Source organism: Mauremys mutica, chromosome 9 (genome assembly GCF_020497125.1).
Source record: "Mauremys mutica isolate MM-2020 ecotype Southern chromosome 9, ASM2049712v1, whole genome shotgun sequence".
NCBI classification, from domain to species: domain Eukaryota; kingdom Metazoa; phylum Chordata; order Testudines; family Geoemydidae; genus Mauremys; species Mauremys mutica.
In genome coordinates this window covers 13,521,598-13,533,882 of record NC_059080.1, presented here as the reverse complement: position 1 = coordinate 13,533,882, position 12,285 = coordinate 13,521,598, and the positions used below count along the sequence as shown (strand labels likewise).

At 45.1% G+C, this 12,285-nt stretch overlaps 1 protein-coding gene across 9 annotated transcripts in view; it reads right to left on the bottom strand.

Annotated features, from left to right (window-relative positions):
• The window catches only part of LOC123377056, a 348,713-nt gene that overhangs the window by 165,085 nt on the left and 171,343 nt on the right, over window positions 1-12,285 (bottom strand). For 3 of the 9 annotated variants that reach the window (XM_045029448.1, XM_045029458.1, XM_045029456.1), the window contains one exon: window positions 7,336-7,651. The exons of the other annotated variants lie outside the window; for them this stretch is intronic. Coding sequence is in view for 2 of the 3 variants with exons in the window: in XM_045029456.1 (XP_044885391.1) it covers window positions 7,560-7,651 (92 nt within the window). In the remaining variant the exon portion in view is untranslated. Of the gene's footprint in view, window positions 1-7,335; window positions 7,652-12,285 lie in introns of those variants that run through there. 9 annotated transcript variants of the gene reach the window in all.

The following is a 12,285-nucleotide window of genomic DNA, read 5'->3' as shown; positions in this document are numbered from 1 at the left end:
ACCCAGCCAGCCTGTTAGCTATAAAATCCCTGTAAGTAGCTGTTCTCTATTTGCTTTGTCTGTAAAGGGTTAAAAAGTCCATAGGTAAAAGGAAGGGACCAAAAGAGCCAATGGGAAGGCTAGAACTTTTTACAATTGGGAAAAATCTTTCCCTTTGTCTGTCTGTGTTGTTCTCCCGGAGAGGAGAGACAGAGCAGCGATGCTGTAAAAAGCTTTGGGTCAGGTTTGAAAATCATCAAATCATACCTAAAAGCAGCAAAGAGTCCTGTGGCACCTTATAGACTAACAGACGTATAGGAGCATGAGCTTTCGTGGGTGAATACCCACTTTGTCGGATACATGCATACAGAAGGGGGTCATGATGAAGTTTGAGAACCCCTGCTACAATACAGTGCAGCATCATTCCCAGTCCTTTGTTAGTTCTTCAACTCAATCACTGATCTAGAATGCTAGCAGCTATATTTTAAATAATCCCACACCTTGGGCACCTGACCTGCACTGGAGATGCACAAAAAATAATGGGTCCATTGTGAAACTATTATCATTAACTATGACCTGAACAACATTCCTCCCACTTACAGTTATTGAAAGTGTAGTTAATATTATTGTTTTTCCTTTAGTTGATGCCTAAGGAAATAAGGGTGCTGCTGTTTCATTTTAGTCTGGCTAATTTTTCCTGGATCGTGTTGGGTTTTTTTTAAACTTACTTACTGAGCCAAAGAGAAATTAAAAACAGGCTGCAGAATTTTCAGTTTCTGTGGCAGATTTCACTAGTGCCCAACACAGACTTGGACCTTAAGGTACAGAGGGATTCTGCAGGCTCAGAGCCTAAATACCTTTTTAGGCTTATAAGGTGCCACAGGACTCTTTGCTGCTTTTACAGATCCAGACTAACACGGCTACCCCTCTGATACTTGAAATCATACCTAGAAACTACTTATTTGAAACCCCAGATATATAAGTAGATCAGGAAATGTCTAGGAAGACGCGATTAGATTTATCTCCTTCTATTTCTTTATGGCTTGTGGACTCCTCTGTGCTAACCCCAAATATTTTTGCTCGTAACCATTAAGCTGGACCTCAAGAAAACCATTCTTGATGCCTAATTATATTTGCATTTTTTAAATCTAGCAATAGCCTAAGTTCCAGATGTATTTTCTTTTTGTTGTTGTTGTTAATAAAAATTTACCTTTTTAATAATAGGATTGGGTTTTTCCACATGTTGTTTAATTATCTGGTGACATCAGCTGATTTCCTTTGTTTTCTTTCTCAGGTCTTCCCCGGAGCGGGGGAGAGTGAAGGGGCTTGAGGGCACCCCACAGGAAGGAATTCCCAAGTGTGCCTTCCTGGGTTCTGAAAGGGGTTTTTGCACTTGGGTGGTGGCAGCATCTACCCATCCAAGGTCAGAGAGAAGCTGTAACCTTGGGAGTTTAATACCAGCCTGGAATGGCCAGTATTAATTTTTAGAATCCTTGTGAAACCCCACCTTCTGCACTCAAAATGCCAGAGTGGGGAATCAGCCTTGACAGAAGCCATCAATGTGCTTAAAGGGAAGTATGTGCTGAAGTGCTTTGCTGGATCAGGGCCAGAGCCCTCAGCCCCTTGCAGGATGGAACCCCAAAGGGAGCAACAACAGAGTGCAAAAGTGAGATGGGAAGCAAAGGGAGTTAACAGGAGCCTTAGAAGGGAGGAGGAGGACTTCTGAACTTTGTGGTGAAACAGGCATGGAATCAGCACCATTGTCAGTGTAGCAGAGTTGTCATCCCTTCAGGTTGTGGCTGGTTATTAAGGCTACAGAACTCATTTTGAAAACAACAGGGAAAAGAAAGAAGTCTGGGGAAAACCTTTTCCTCTTCATAAAACAGGTTTCTATATACATGGGAGCTATTCTTGACCTGTTATTAATGATTGCCTGTGCAGACACTGCCCTACTCATGTGTAATGCAAATGATTTGGGACACCTTGAATATGAAGTTACATTCTAAATGAAATTCCATCCTTTATTCTAAAAAGCCACACAGTATTACAAGGGTGAGATTACTCGCTTTTCACCAAAATTGTTCTTCTCTAGGACATTTCTAACAACCAAATCAGTAGCAGCGTGAGTGGTCTCTAGAAGCAGAAAGGTAGTATTTTAAGTTCATAAGCCTGCAAAGGTTAGACATAGCCACCTGCAGAAAAAATCCTAGACTGTCTTTGATCTGAGGAAGAGGCTCATAAAAGAAAAAAGCTTTTCCTGTCTCTCTCTCTCAGTAATTGAGAGTTATCTACATTTTCATTCAGTGGCAGCTAATGATTCCGTTTATCATTTCAGAGTATTTAAATGTAAATAATTCTTCAGTAAGCTGTATGAAGGAGACAAGGTTGATTAATCATTAACTCTTGTGCTAAATTATGATCAGGCATCATTTTTTAAACATGACCTCCCGTAACATTTCCTTTCTCCCATCCTCTCATTAATGTAAAGTAAATACTTTCTTGAGTAAACAACGTATGAGGTCAGAAAGAATTGAGGAAAAATTGACCAGAAGAATATACAAGTCTTCATAAAGATAGAGAGAGGTGGCTTATTGCTCCTGGTGGAGGTGTATTGTACATCGAATTCTGTAAGCTCCGCGAACAGTCAATAACGTTGTTTGAGCTGGTCAAACTATTTGTTGAAATATCTCTCTCTCTCTCTCATGTTAGAATATATGCTATATAAAAAACATAAGTGCTACAAATTGACGTATCCATTATTTTTACAAATTAGTAATTATTCAAATAACTTTATGAACAAATTTTGCCCTACAGCTTATTCACAAACTGTACTCATGTACTCAACAACTGCTGCATTGACAGGTGACTTTAGTTACATGATTTAGTTCTGTTCCCTCCTTAAATGATTTACGTTTTGTAAACAGGATGTCTTTTTTTCTGTTTGCTAATTGTCCACAGACAGGTTGTGATTTTCATGACTTTGGTCACTGTTTGTAATTGTTTAACAATATTTTGTGCAAATTGAAAAAGGCCTTTTCAAAAGAGCTGGAAGCGCTCTCCTGATGTGAATACCCTCCCAAACATGTGTGAGTATTCCTGGCACTTTTGTCTTCCATATTTTTTTCTTGTGAATAAAAATTAGCTCAACTAACTGTTCACAAATAAATGAGTAAAAGGGGATGTGATAACAGCAAATCAAATCATCAGGTTTCATTTGCAAGAACATTCTCAAATATGTTATCACCATACTCACTCAGCGCCAATAATTGCCTTTTTGGCTTCGTGTATTTTTCTTGCAGCCTCTCTTCTTCTTTCAACAGGTTTGTCAATTTCCATCCACAATTATAAGTCTCTGTAGGGGTGCTGGCCGGGGCTCGACCCTCTCCGGGGTGGAGGGGAGCCACACCGGCTCACTGCACACTGCTGAGGTTTGGGGAATTAGTCCGGCCGCGGGAGTCTTTCCTGGCAGCCCTTGCGGTAACTGGAATAAGCACCGTAAGCCTAGGCCCTGGGTCAGGGCGGGCAACAATGGGTCCAGTGCTCAGGCCCTCAGGCAGGGCTGAGCAATAACATTAGGCCCAAGCCTTCAAAAGGCCTGGGAGAAGGGGAGATGCCACCCGCGTCCCACTCCACTGCGTCCCAGCCCGGGGCCTAGCAGCAGCGGAAGACTCGCTGCTTAGTCAGTGGGGATCTTGGCCGCAACACACTGACATGGGCTCTGGCAGTGCTGCAGCCAGACTAGGGTCGGCTGCCCCCGGGCTACTTCCTTACTCCCCCTCGGGTAGGACCTGGGTCCGGGTGTTGTCCTCTGGGGGGTCCAGCACCATAGGTTCCTTGGGGTAGTGAGCAAGCAGCAGACCCGGCAACTCCTCCAGGTAGCAGGCGCAGGGCAGGTCCGGCGACTCCTCCAGGTAGCGGGCGCAGGGCAGGTCTGGCCAGTCCTGGCGGCCGCCTTGGGCCGCGGAGTTCTCCAGTTGCGGGCTAGACTGGAGGTGTCTGGCGTTTCCGGCAGCTGGGGCCTTACTGAGCTCTGAGGGCGAGCCTTTATACTTCCAGCCTGACCCTCTGAGGGGCGGGCTCAGAGCTCCCTAGCTCCGCCCACTCCGGCCTCCAGATGGGCTCTTCCCTCTCCGGGGCGGAGGGCAGCCACACCGCCTCACTACTGTCTCCATTACTCTTAGAGTATTGGATCTGGTTTTGTGCTGGCATTTTAATTCCACAACTAACACACCAGCGTAGTGGTAGTTGTGAGTCTTCTGAATTGTTCAGAGATGTTAAAAAAAAGCAGGAAGTGGCACACTATTGAGGGAATTGGGGGTTTCCATCAGAAGACAAGCACAGAACAAAATGTTGGACAAATATAAAACTGAAAAGGTATTTAGGCTCTGAGCCTGCAGAATCCCTCTGTACCTTAAGGTCCAAGTCTGTGTTGGGCACTAGTGAAATCTGCCACAGAAACTGAAAATTCTGCAGCCTGTTTTTAATTTCTCTTTGGCTCAGTAAGTAAGTTTAAAAAAAAAAAACACAACCCAGGAAAAATTAGCCAGACTAAAATGAAACAGCAGCACCCTTATTTCCTTATGCATCAGCTAAAGGAAAAACAATAATATTAACTACACTTTCAATAACTGTAAGTGGGAGGAATGTTCTTCAGGTCATAGTTAATGATAATAGTTTCACAATGGACCCATTATTTTTTGTGCGTCTCCAGTGCAGGTCAGGTGCTCAAGGTGTGGGATTATTTAAAATATAGCTGCTAGCATTCTAGATCAGTGATTTTTGAGTTGAAGAACTAACAAAGGACTGGGAATGATGCTGCTGCACTGTATTGTAGCAGGGGTTCTCAAACTTCAGCGCGGCCCCCTTCTGACAACCAAAATTAGTACACAACCCCAGGCCTGAGGCCTGAACCCCTGCACTGAGGGATGAAGTCCTCAGTCTTCAGACCCAGATGGTGGAACTCAGGCTTCAGCTTTGGCCCCATGCCATGGGGCTCAGTCTTTGGCTGCAGACAGTGGGGCTTGGTCTTGGGCTTTGGCCTCTGGCCCCAGCAAGTCTAACACCAGCCCTGGTGACCCCATTAAAATGGGGTTGTGACCCACTTTGGGCCCCCGACTCACAGTTTGAGAACTACTGTATTATAGGCAACCCACAAAGCCACTGTCTCTCTTAGTGCCCTGTGTGTGACAAACGTCCCTGGGCTACAATAAAGAGAGAGAGTCACTGTCCTTGTCCAGTTTCTACAAGGGAATGTGTGGCCCCTCCATCTTTTTTTCCACTTGGGCTCCAAGTCCCTGTCTATCCTGTGAGGAGTCCCATAGTCCATTCTAAGACAACAGCAGGCTATTCCCTCAGGAACAGAAGGTAATGCTGTTGCCCTTTCGCACCACCATTTCAGTCTCCCACGCACCCATCCAGTGCTTCATTACACTGCAGCAGGAATGAAAGCGAAGGAGCAACAACCTCTCCACCTTTGCAGCATTAGCTGGTACTGCCGATGAGCTGAGTTGGATGGGACACTCAATCATGCTGCCACAGTATCGGTGCTATGGCACCAGCCAGTGGATTCATGCACAGTGTAGGTAACCTCAGAGTCGGGGGTTAGTATGCAGCTCGATTAGGGTTGCCAACTTTGTGATATTTTAAAACTGGACACTCCAGCAGGAGTGCCGGAGCTGCCCTTCCCTAACCCTTCCCCCTGAGGACCCACCTCTACCCTGCCCCCCCCCCCGCCCCCCCAGGCCTTACCCCTGCCTCGTCTCTTCCCCCGAGGTCCCACTCCTGCCCTTCCCCTTCCCCCTGAGGCCCCAGCCTCCATTCACTCCTCTTCCCCTCTCCCTCTGCCACTCACTGTAGCCACCCAATGCAGATAGGAGGTGGCCCTGGCTGAGCAGGGGCTGGCGCAGGTGATGACTCGGCGCTTCCCCACCTTTCCTGCCCACAGTAACCGGACATTGGGTGTCCAGTCATTAGATCTGACCAGACACCGTCTGGTCCCCTTTTCAACTGGACTTTCCAGTCAAAAACCGGACACCTGGACACTTAAGCTCACTGGCTGTACCTCACTGTCTCTCTCTCACACACTCACCTCCACTCCGCCCCCTCCTGGACAAACTTTGACCTACAGTGTCACATGAGTACTCAGAATAAAATCCTGACAGTCATGCAGCAAGGGGGAGTTGAACAGTAAGGAACTATGGGAGGAGCAATGAGAGGATATTAAATTGTATCATTGACCCCCTCCAATCTGTCCCTCCAATCGGTCCTTTCACTCCAACTCCCTCCTTCTCCACAGCCTCCCTCCTCTACTATTCACACTCTCTTTTCCTCCCTTCCCTTGGGAAAGGAAGTGCTAGAGGTTATAGCAAGTGTGTGTCTCTCCCCTGTGGGGACTGAGGTCCCTCTCTCTGACCAGGGGCCAAACGGGCTTGTGGATTCAGTGCGTGGCCCAGGCCCCACAACGTGTTGGCCCGCAATGGAGGGGAAGTAGCAGAGCTTGCATGGGGAATGAAATACACACAGCTGGGGCTGCAGACAGGAATCTTGCTGGTGCCCTGTGCTGTATGCATTGCAAGCAGCTTCAACAAGCAGCTGCTCACTTTGGTGGGAAGTCTCAGGTGCCCTTGTTAAGCCCCTACCTGGGACAGTATTCCCTGCTGTCTCCTGGTGGCTGCCCTGTGTCCCACTCACAGAGCACACTTTCTTCCTAACAATTACTAACTTTCAGAATTCTTCTCCTTTGATGAGGGCAGCACAAGATCCTGGCTCCTGCTTACAACTGATAAGCAAGCAAGACGGACACTGGGCAGCAGACCACACTCCAGTGAGGCATCATGTCAGCAAGGCACTCCTGCTGCCATTCTTCTGCCCCACTGCTCATTGTATGGCAGAAGTTGTTCCCAGTATGCTCCTCCTTTCCCCTCAGAGCACCCATGGAGCAAAAGGCAGTTTGAAGCCCTGAATGACATATTAGGAAGATGTACTTTGGAGCAGAATCCTGCATTCTCCTTTTTCTGAGCAATGGTTCACAGCAGGACCACAGGAGCAGCTCTTTAAGGAATGAAGCCTTGCTGGAAACACATGCTATATGTAAAACAGTAAAACTTAAAGAGGTTAACTGGTAAAGTTTATTCTTTAAAGCCAGTTTTATAGAGCTTTATTTGTAGTTAAAAGTTCACCAACACTGTAACTTAATGATTTGTAACCAAAATGAAGTCTATGTCTGGTATTGATTTTACTTTAGTTACTTGGAAACAGTATTGATCCTTAAGAGATACATTTCAACACTTGGAGTTCAGGGCACAGAGCATTTCCATCCCATTGATTAATAGACGCTATATATCATTTTTGCTTTTAATGAGACATTTTCTCTTCCATGAGATTGTGTTCTCAAATGAAAGACCAAATCTGGATTCTGTATCAAACAAAGCTTTTAACAAAAAAAAAACAACCACAAAAACCAACCCAAACATTTTAACTCCATCTTAAATTAAACTATGGAAAATTATTTTCCTGCCTGCCCAGAATAAGAAGTTATTTCCTGAAGCTGTCTTTCTTCCTGTCTGTATCCACCTGATTTTTTATCTTAATAAAAAGACTGGAAGCTCTCTGTCATTTTGTTCTGGGTTTCTACAGCGGGATCCTGGTCCATGGCAGAGCTGCCTATGTGCCACTGCAACAGAAATAAAGATGGATATAATAATCATTTAAGATATCCTCACTGAAAGATGAAAGACACCCAATTGGGTAAAGCTCTAAATGCCAGGTATCATTATCAGTGTAATGCAACTAAAACTGATTGGCAATACACAGATATTCACCAATAGCCTGGCAAGGTTACATCACGGCAAATTCAATAATAAATGATACAGGTGTTTGCTTTTTCTATATAGAGCCTTGTAAGCTATGAGTGAGATTCTTCACATCTCTAATTAGAGGGCATGATTTATGTCAGTGGTTCTCACACTCTGGGTCGGGACCCCAAAGTGGGTCACAACCCCGTTTTAATGGAGTCGCCAGGACTGGTGTTTGACTTGCTGGGTACTGGGGCCGAAGCCCGGATCGAAGCCCCAACACCCGAGGCCGAAGCCCGAGGGCTTAAGCTCTGCATGGCGGGGCTCAGTTTACAGGCCCTGCCTGGGGCTGAAGCTCTTGGGCTTTGTCTTTGCCCCCCTTACCCACGTGGGGTGGTGGCGCTCAGGGACTCAGGTGGGGCTCAGGCAGGCTCAAGCTTCAGTCCCCTCTCCTGGGGTCGTCTAGTAATTTTTGTTGTCAGAAGAGGGTTGCTGTGCAATGAAGTTTGAGAACCCCAGATGTATGTGATTCCTTACGGAGCAACATTTTGGGTTGTACATAGAAAGTTATGTATTAACATACATACAGAACGTACAAGCTACCGTAATGAAGAGTCTGAAACTACAGAACTCAAAGAAATAATGGAGAAATGCAGAGCACACTAAGAGTACCACAAAAAAGATGCCTGGATGCAACTGGGCCTGATCCAATACACCTTTGACGTCAATGGGAGGCTTTTCACTTTGTCTTGCAGACTTGAGACCCAGGAGAGGAATCATTGGGATCTTCTGGGTGAATTGAAAAAAAAAACATGAGAAGCATAATGTGTGTGATGTCATGGTTGAAGTACAGTAGCTAAAATGGTTATTTGTATTACTGCAGAGCCTAGAAGCCCTAGTCATTGACCAAGTTCCCATTGGGCTCAGTACTGTACAAACAGAACAAAAAGATGCTCCCTGCACCAAGAAGCTTCCAAGGTAAGTGGCCAGTGTTTGCTTTCCAAGAGCAGAAATAGAATGAATGAGAGGAGTGGAAAAGGGAAAAACAGGAAATGAACAATGGCAAATGTTAGAAGAGAGAGAGAGAACCCTCTGTCCAGATTTCTCTTTCCCACGTTAGTAGGAGAAGGAAAGATGAGAGAGGAATAACAAGAAGATGAAAAAAAAAGTTTACTCTCAGCCTTCTGGAAAAATTTAATATCCCTTGTCACAGCTTCTCAGGAATAAATCGACAAATACCAAGCTTGATTTCACCTGCCTACATCAGAACTACTGCCATAAAGGAAGGTGATAAAAGAGCAATAAGAAAACATAACTAGAATAATGTGTTTAATTATACACTCAATAAGGATTTGCAAACATTCAGGTTCCTTTAATCATGGGCTTCTGATAATGACTCACAAGAGGAGCAGGTACTAAGAGTTTACTGGATCCATAGAAGGACCCTGCTATAGCCTTTGTTCTCATGATGGGTATGCCTGGAGTGCCAACTCATTCTGACCATACTTTCAGAAAAAAAGTTTCACCTAAAGAAATACCAGCTCCTGACACTGAGGTGCCAGCACAGCAAATTGCTAGAGTTCCTGCTTAATTTTAAGGACAAAAGCAACTCCATCAAAAAGAGTGGGATAGATGCATTGATAATAATGGCACAAGCCATGTGCTTAAAGTTAGGCACATGCTTGTGCACGCTGATGAACTGGGAATGCCAACAATTCATGTCTGAATTTGCTGCTTTAGGGCCTGAACCAGAGGCCATTGACCTCAGGGGAAAGACCCTCACTGATATCAGTGAGCTTTGGATCAGGCCTTAGTAGCTGGTGTTTACATAGGTAGAGTTTCAGCTGGTAATTTGATGACTGAAGAGTATTATCCATGGGAAGCAACTCAGCAACAGGGACGGACGGACGGCGGGGTCCAGACACATTTCTATTCCAATCACTTTATCACCTTTAAGTGCATTTTCCAAAGGCAAAGAGCCTTCAAGAAAACAACACTAATGGCTTCCCCAAGATGTGCCCCTGTAAAAGCAGTCCTTCCACTGCTTTGTTAAAAGCATAGTGTGCCAAAAATATATTTGTGACTTCATGCTGATTTATGTGACATCCTCTAAAAAAGCCACGTGCCCAAGGTGTGTGAGAGTTCAGACTCAGAAGGTCACTAACATCACTTGCACTATTTTTATTGCTAAATGCTTGAACTTGAGGCTAATTTTATTTCCATCCTGTGCAGCATTTCAGTATTCTTAGATCTTACCACCTTCAAAGAACAGTTCAGTCTCCTCTTGGGGGCAAAAGTTTAAGTTACTTCACAAGAGATTCTACAGCAAGAATTCAGACAGCTATATCTGATGGAAATGTGCTTTACTCTGTATACATGCTATAATCAAACATATTGATTGACAAGGGCAATTGCAATCAGTTTACTAGAAGAAGCTTCTTTAGCCTTTTGTAGCAAGGGTTCTTATTGTACTTCACCTGCTTCAGAAGAGACAAAATTTTATTAATAGGTTTGTTTCCCCCTGTATGTAATACAATGGTTCAACTGAGATCTTTAAACATTTGGGGGCATAGTCTCCCCTTAATACGTACATGAAACTCCTGATAGCTCTAATTAGAATTATAGGCACATAAAGTAGATTACACGGACCTGTGACCTCAGTCATCACAGCATAAAAAAAACTAATAGTAATTTATATTAGAGGACAAATTACTATTAATGTATTAGAAGTCCTCAGTGCAGCTATGAGAGAGATGGCCCACTGTTGTAAAAGATGGAGACTGAAAGCCAATGCAAAAAAGACAATTTCCAGTTGTTTCCATCTAAACCAGACAAAGCTCAATGAACAGCTTGAGGGTATGTCTACACAAGATCCTCAGGTTTAATCTCAAGTCCCCCTTCCATCCACACAGGCCAGGAACCCCACTCAATTACTGCCAGAGTCCCTCTGCAATGCAACTCAAAGCTCAGACATTTTAGAGTGTGGACGTAGCTCAAGTCTGGGTAACAGACTTGGTCTGGAGAGTCCACCAATGCTATCCCACAGTCCCCTGGGGCTGCCTCTCTCAGTCCTTCTATGCCAAAACTTCCCACTGGCTTCCCAGAAACTGGAAGCAACCTCCTGGTACAAATTCACCTGCTCAGCATTTAACCCTTCATTTCCACGCAGACTGATCAACTGGAAACACAGTTAATCCTCACTGGTATTAGCATGGCCAGCACTAGGAAGTCCTGCATCAAGTGCACTGGTAGCTGGCCAGAGGAACACAGCCAGATTCTAGTTAATATCTGCTGTGAGGCAAGCAAGAGGTTTGACTTCACCAACAGCACCAGAAATGATCATGTCTACAAAGCTATATCAGAGCAGCCGACAGAGTTGGGGATCAACCGGGCAACAGAATAGTGCAGAGCGCGAAGCAGGCGGCTGAAGACAGACTACTGCAAAGTCAAAAGATTCTAACAGCATGTCTGAGAACGCCCCATGTTTCTGTCACTTTTAGGAGGAATTCAACCAGCTACTGCAACCTTTAGTGAGCACTGAGCCCACAGTGGTGCTGAGTGGGGATGGCATCCCAATAATCCCTCAGTCGCAGGCACTGCTGGAGAAGAGCCAACCGCAGAGCGAAGGGCAAAAATGACCCTGGTTCTGAGGCCAGTAATCAGAGAGGCTACACCACCAGAGCATCTACAGCACATCCTGGGTCTGTACTTGGAGGAGCTGTTGGGAGACAACCCTGGGGAGCCGCCCACTGCAGAACCAGCATCAGAACAAGCGCCAGAGCTGGACCCTGATACATTTCTGCTGTACTGTTGGTTATTAATATCTGGATTCCCAGCTTATAGCTCTATAAATACAAGCTGGGGCTTTAATGTGCTTCCATTCATAGCAGAACCCACTCCATTCACCTAGCATTCCCCCTTCTCCCCAACAGCACATGAGATTCAAAACGGACATCACAAAATGAGGCAAAAAGTTAAACAAGCAGTTACAAAATTGTAATTAGTTACTCACTGATTGTTATAAGTATGGGTTGGGGACCAACAATTAACATATTCATGTACTTCTTCCATCTAATACAATGCCCCTTAGAAATCAGCCACGCCTGCACTGTCCCAGACCACCTGTAAACTGAGTCCCAAAAATCCAGGCTGTTACGAGTCCAGAAAAAAACAGCATACGTATTTGGGCCATAGCTAACTTAAACATGAGTCCAAATTACAACGGAGGGTGGCTGCCTGTTAGGAGACCCCATGGCCAGCAGTCAGAGGGGTCTGTGCATGGATATCAGATGCTTGCACAGCGTCTCCACGCTAAATCAGCATCTTGTTGATTTTACCATGAATTTTCATTCATTGCTGGCTGGTAATTAACGTGAACTTCTCACAGAGTAGGAACTCCAGAGAGTCTGCACAGCATGAGGAAAGATTGGCGGAGAGAGTCATGGAGCATGACCGCAGATTGGAGAAGGAAGACAGAAAGCAGCAGAAGGCGCTGTTCAAATGATTATTTGCA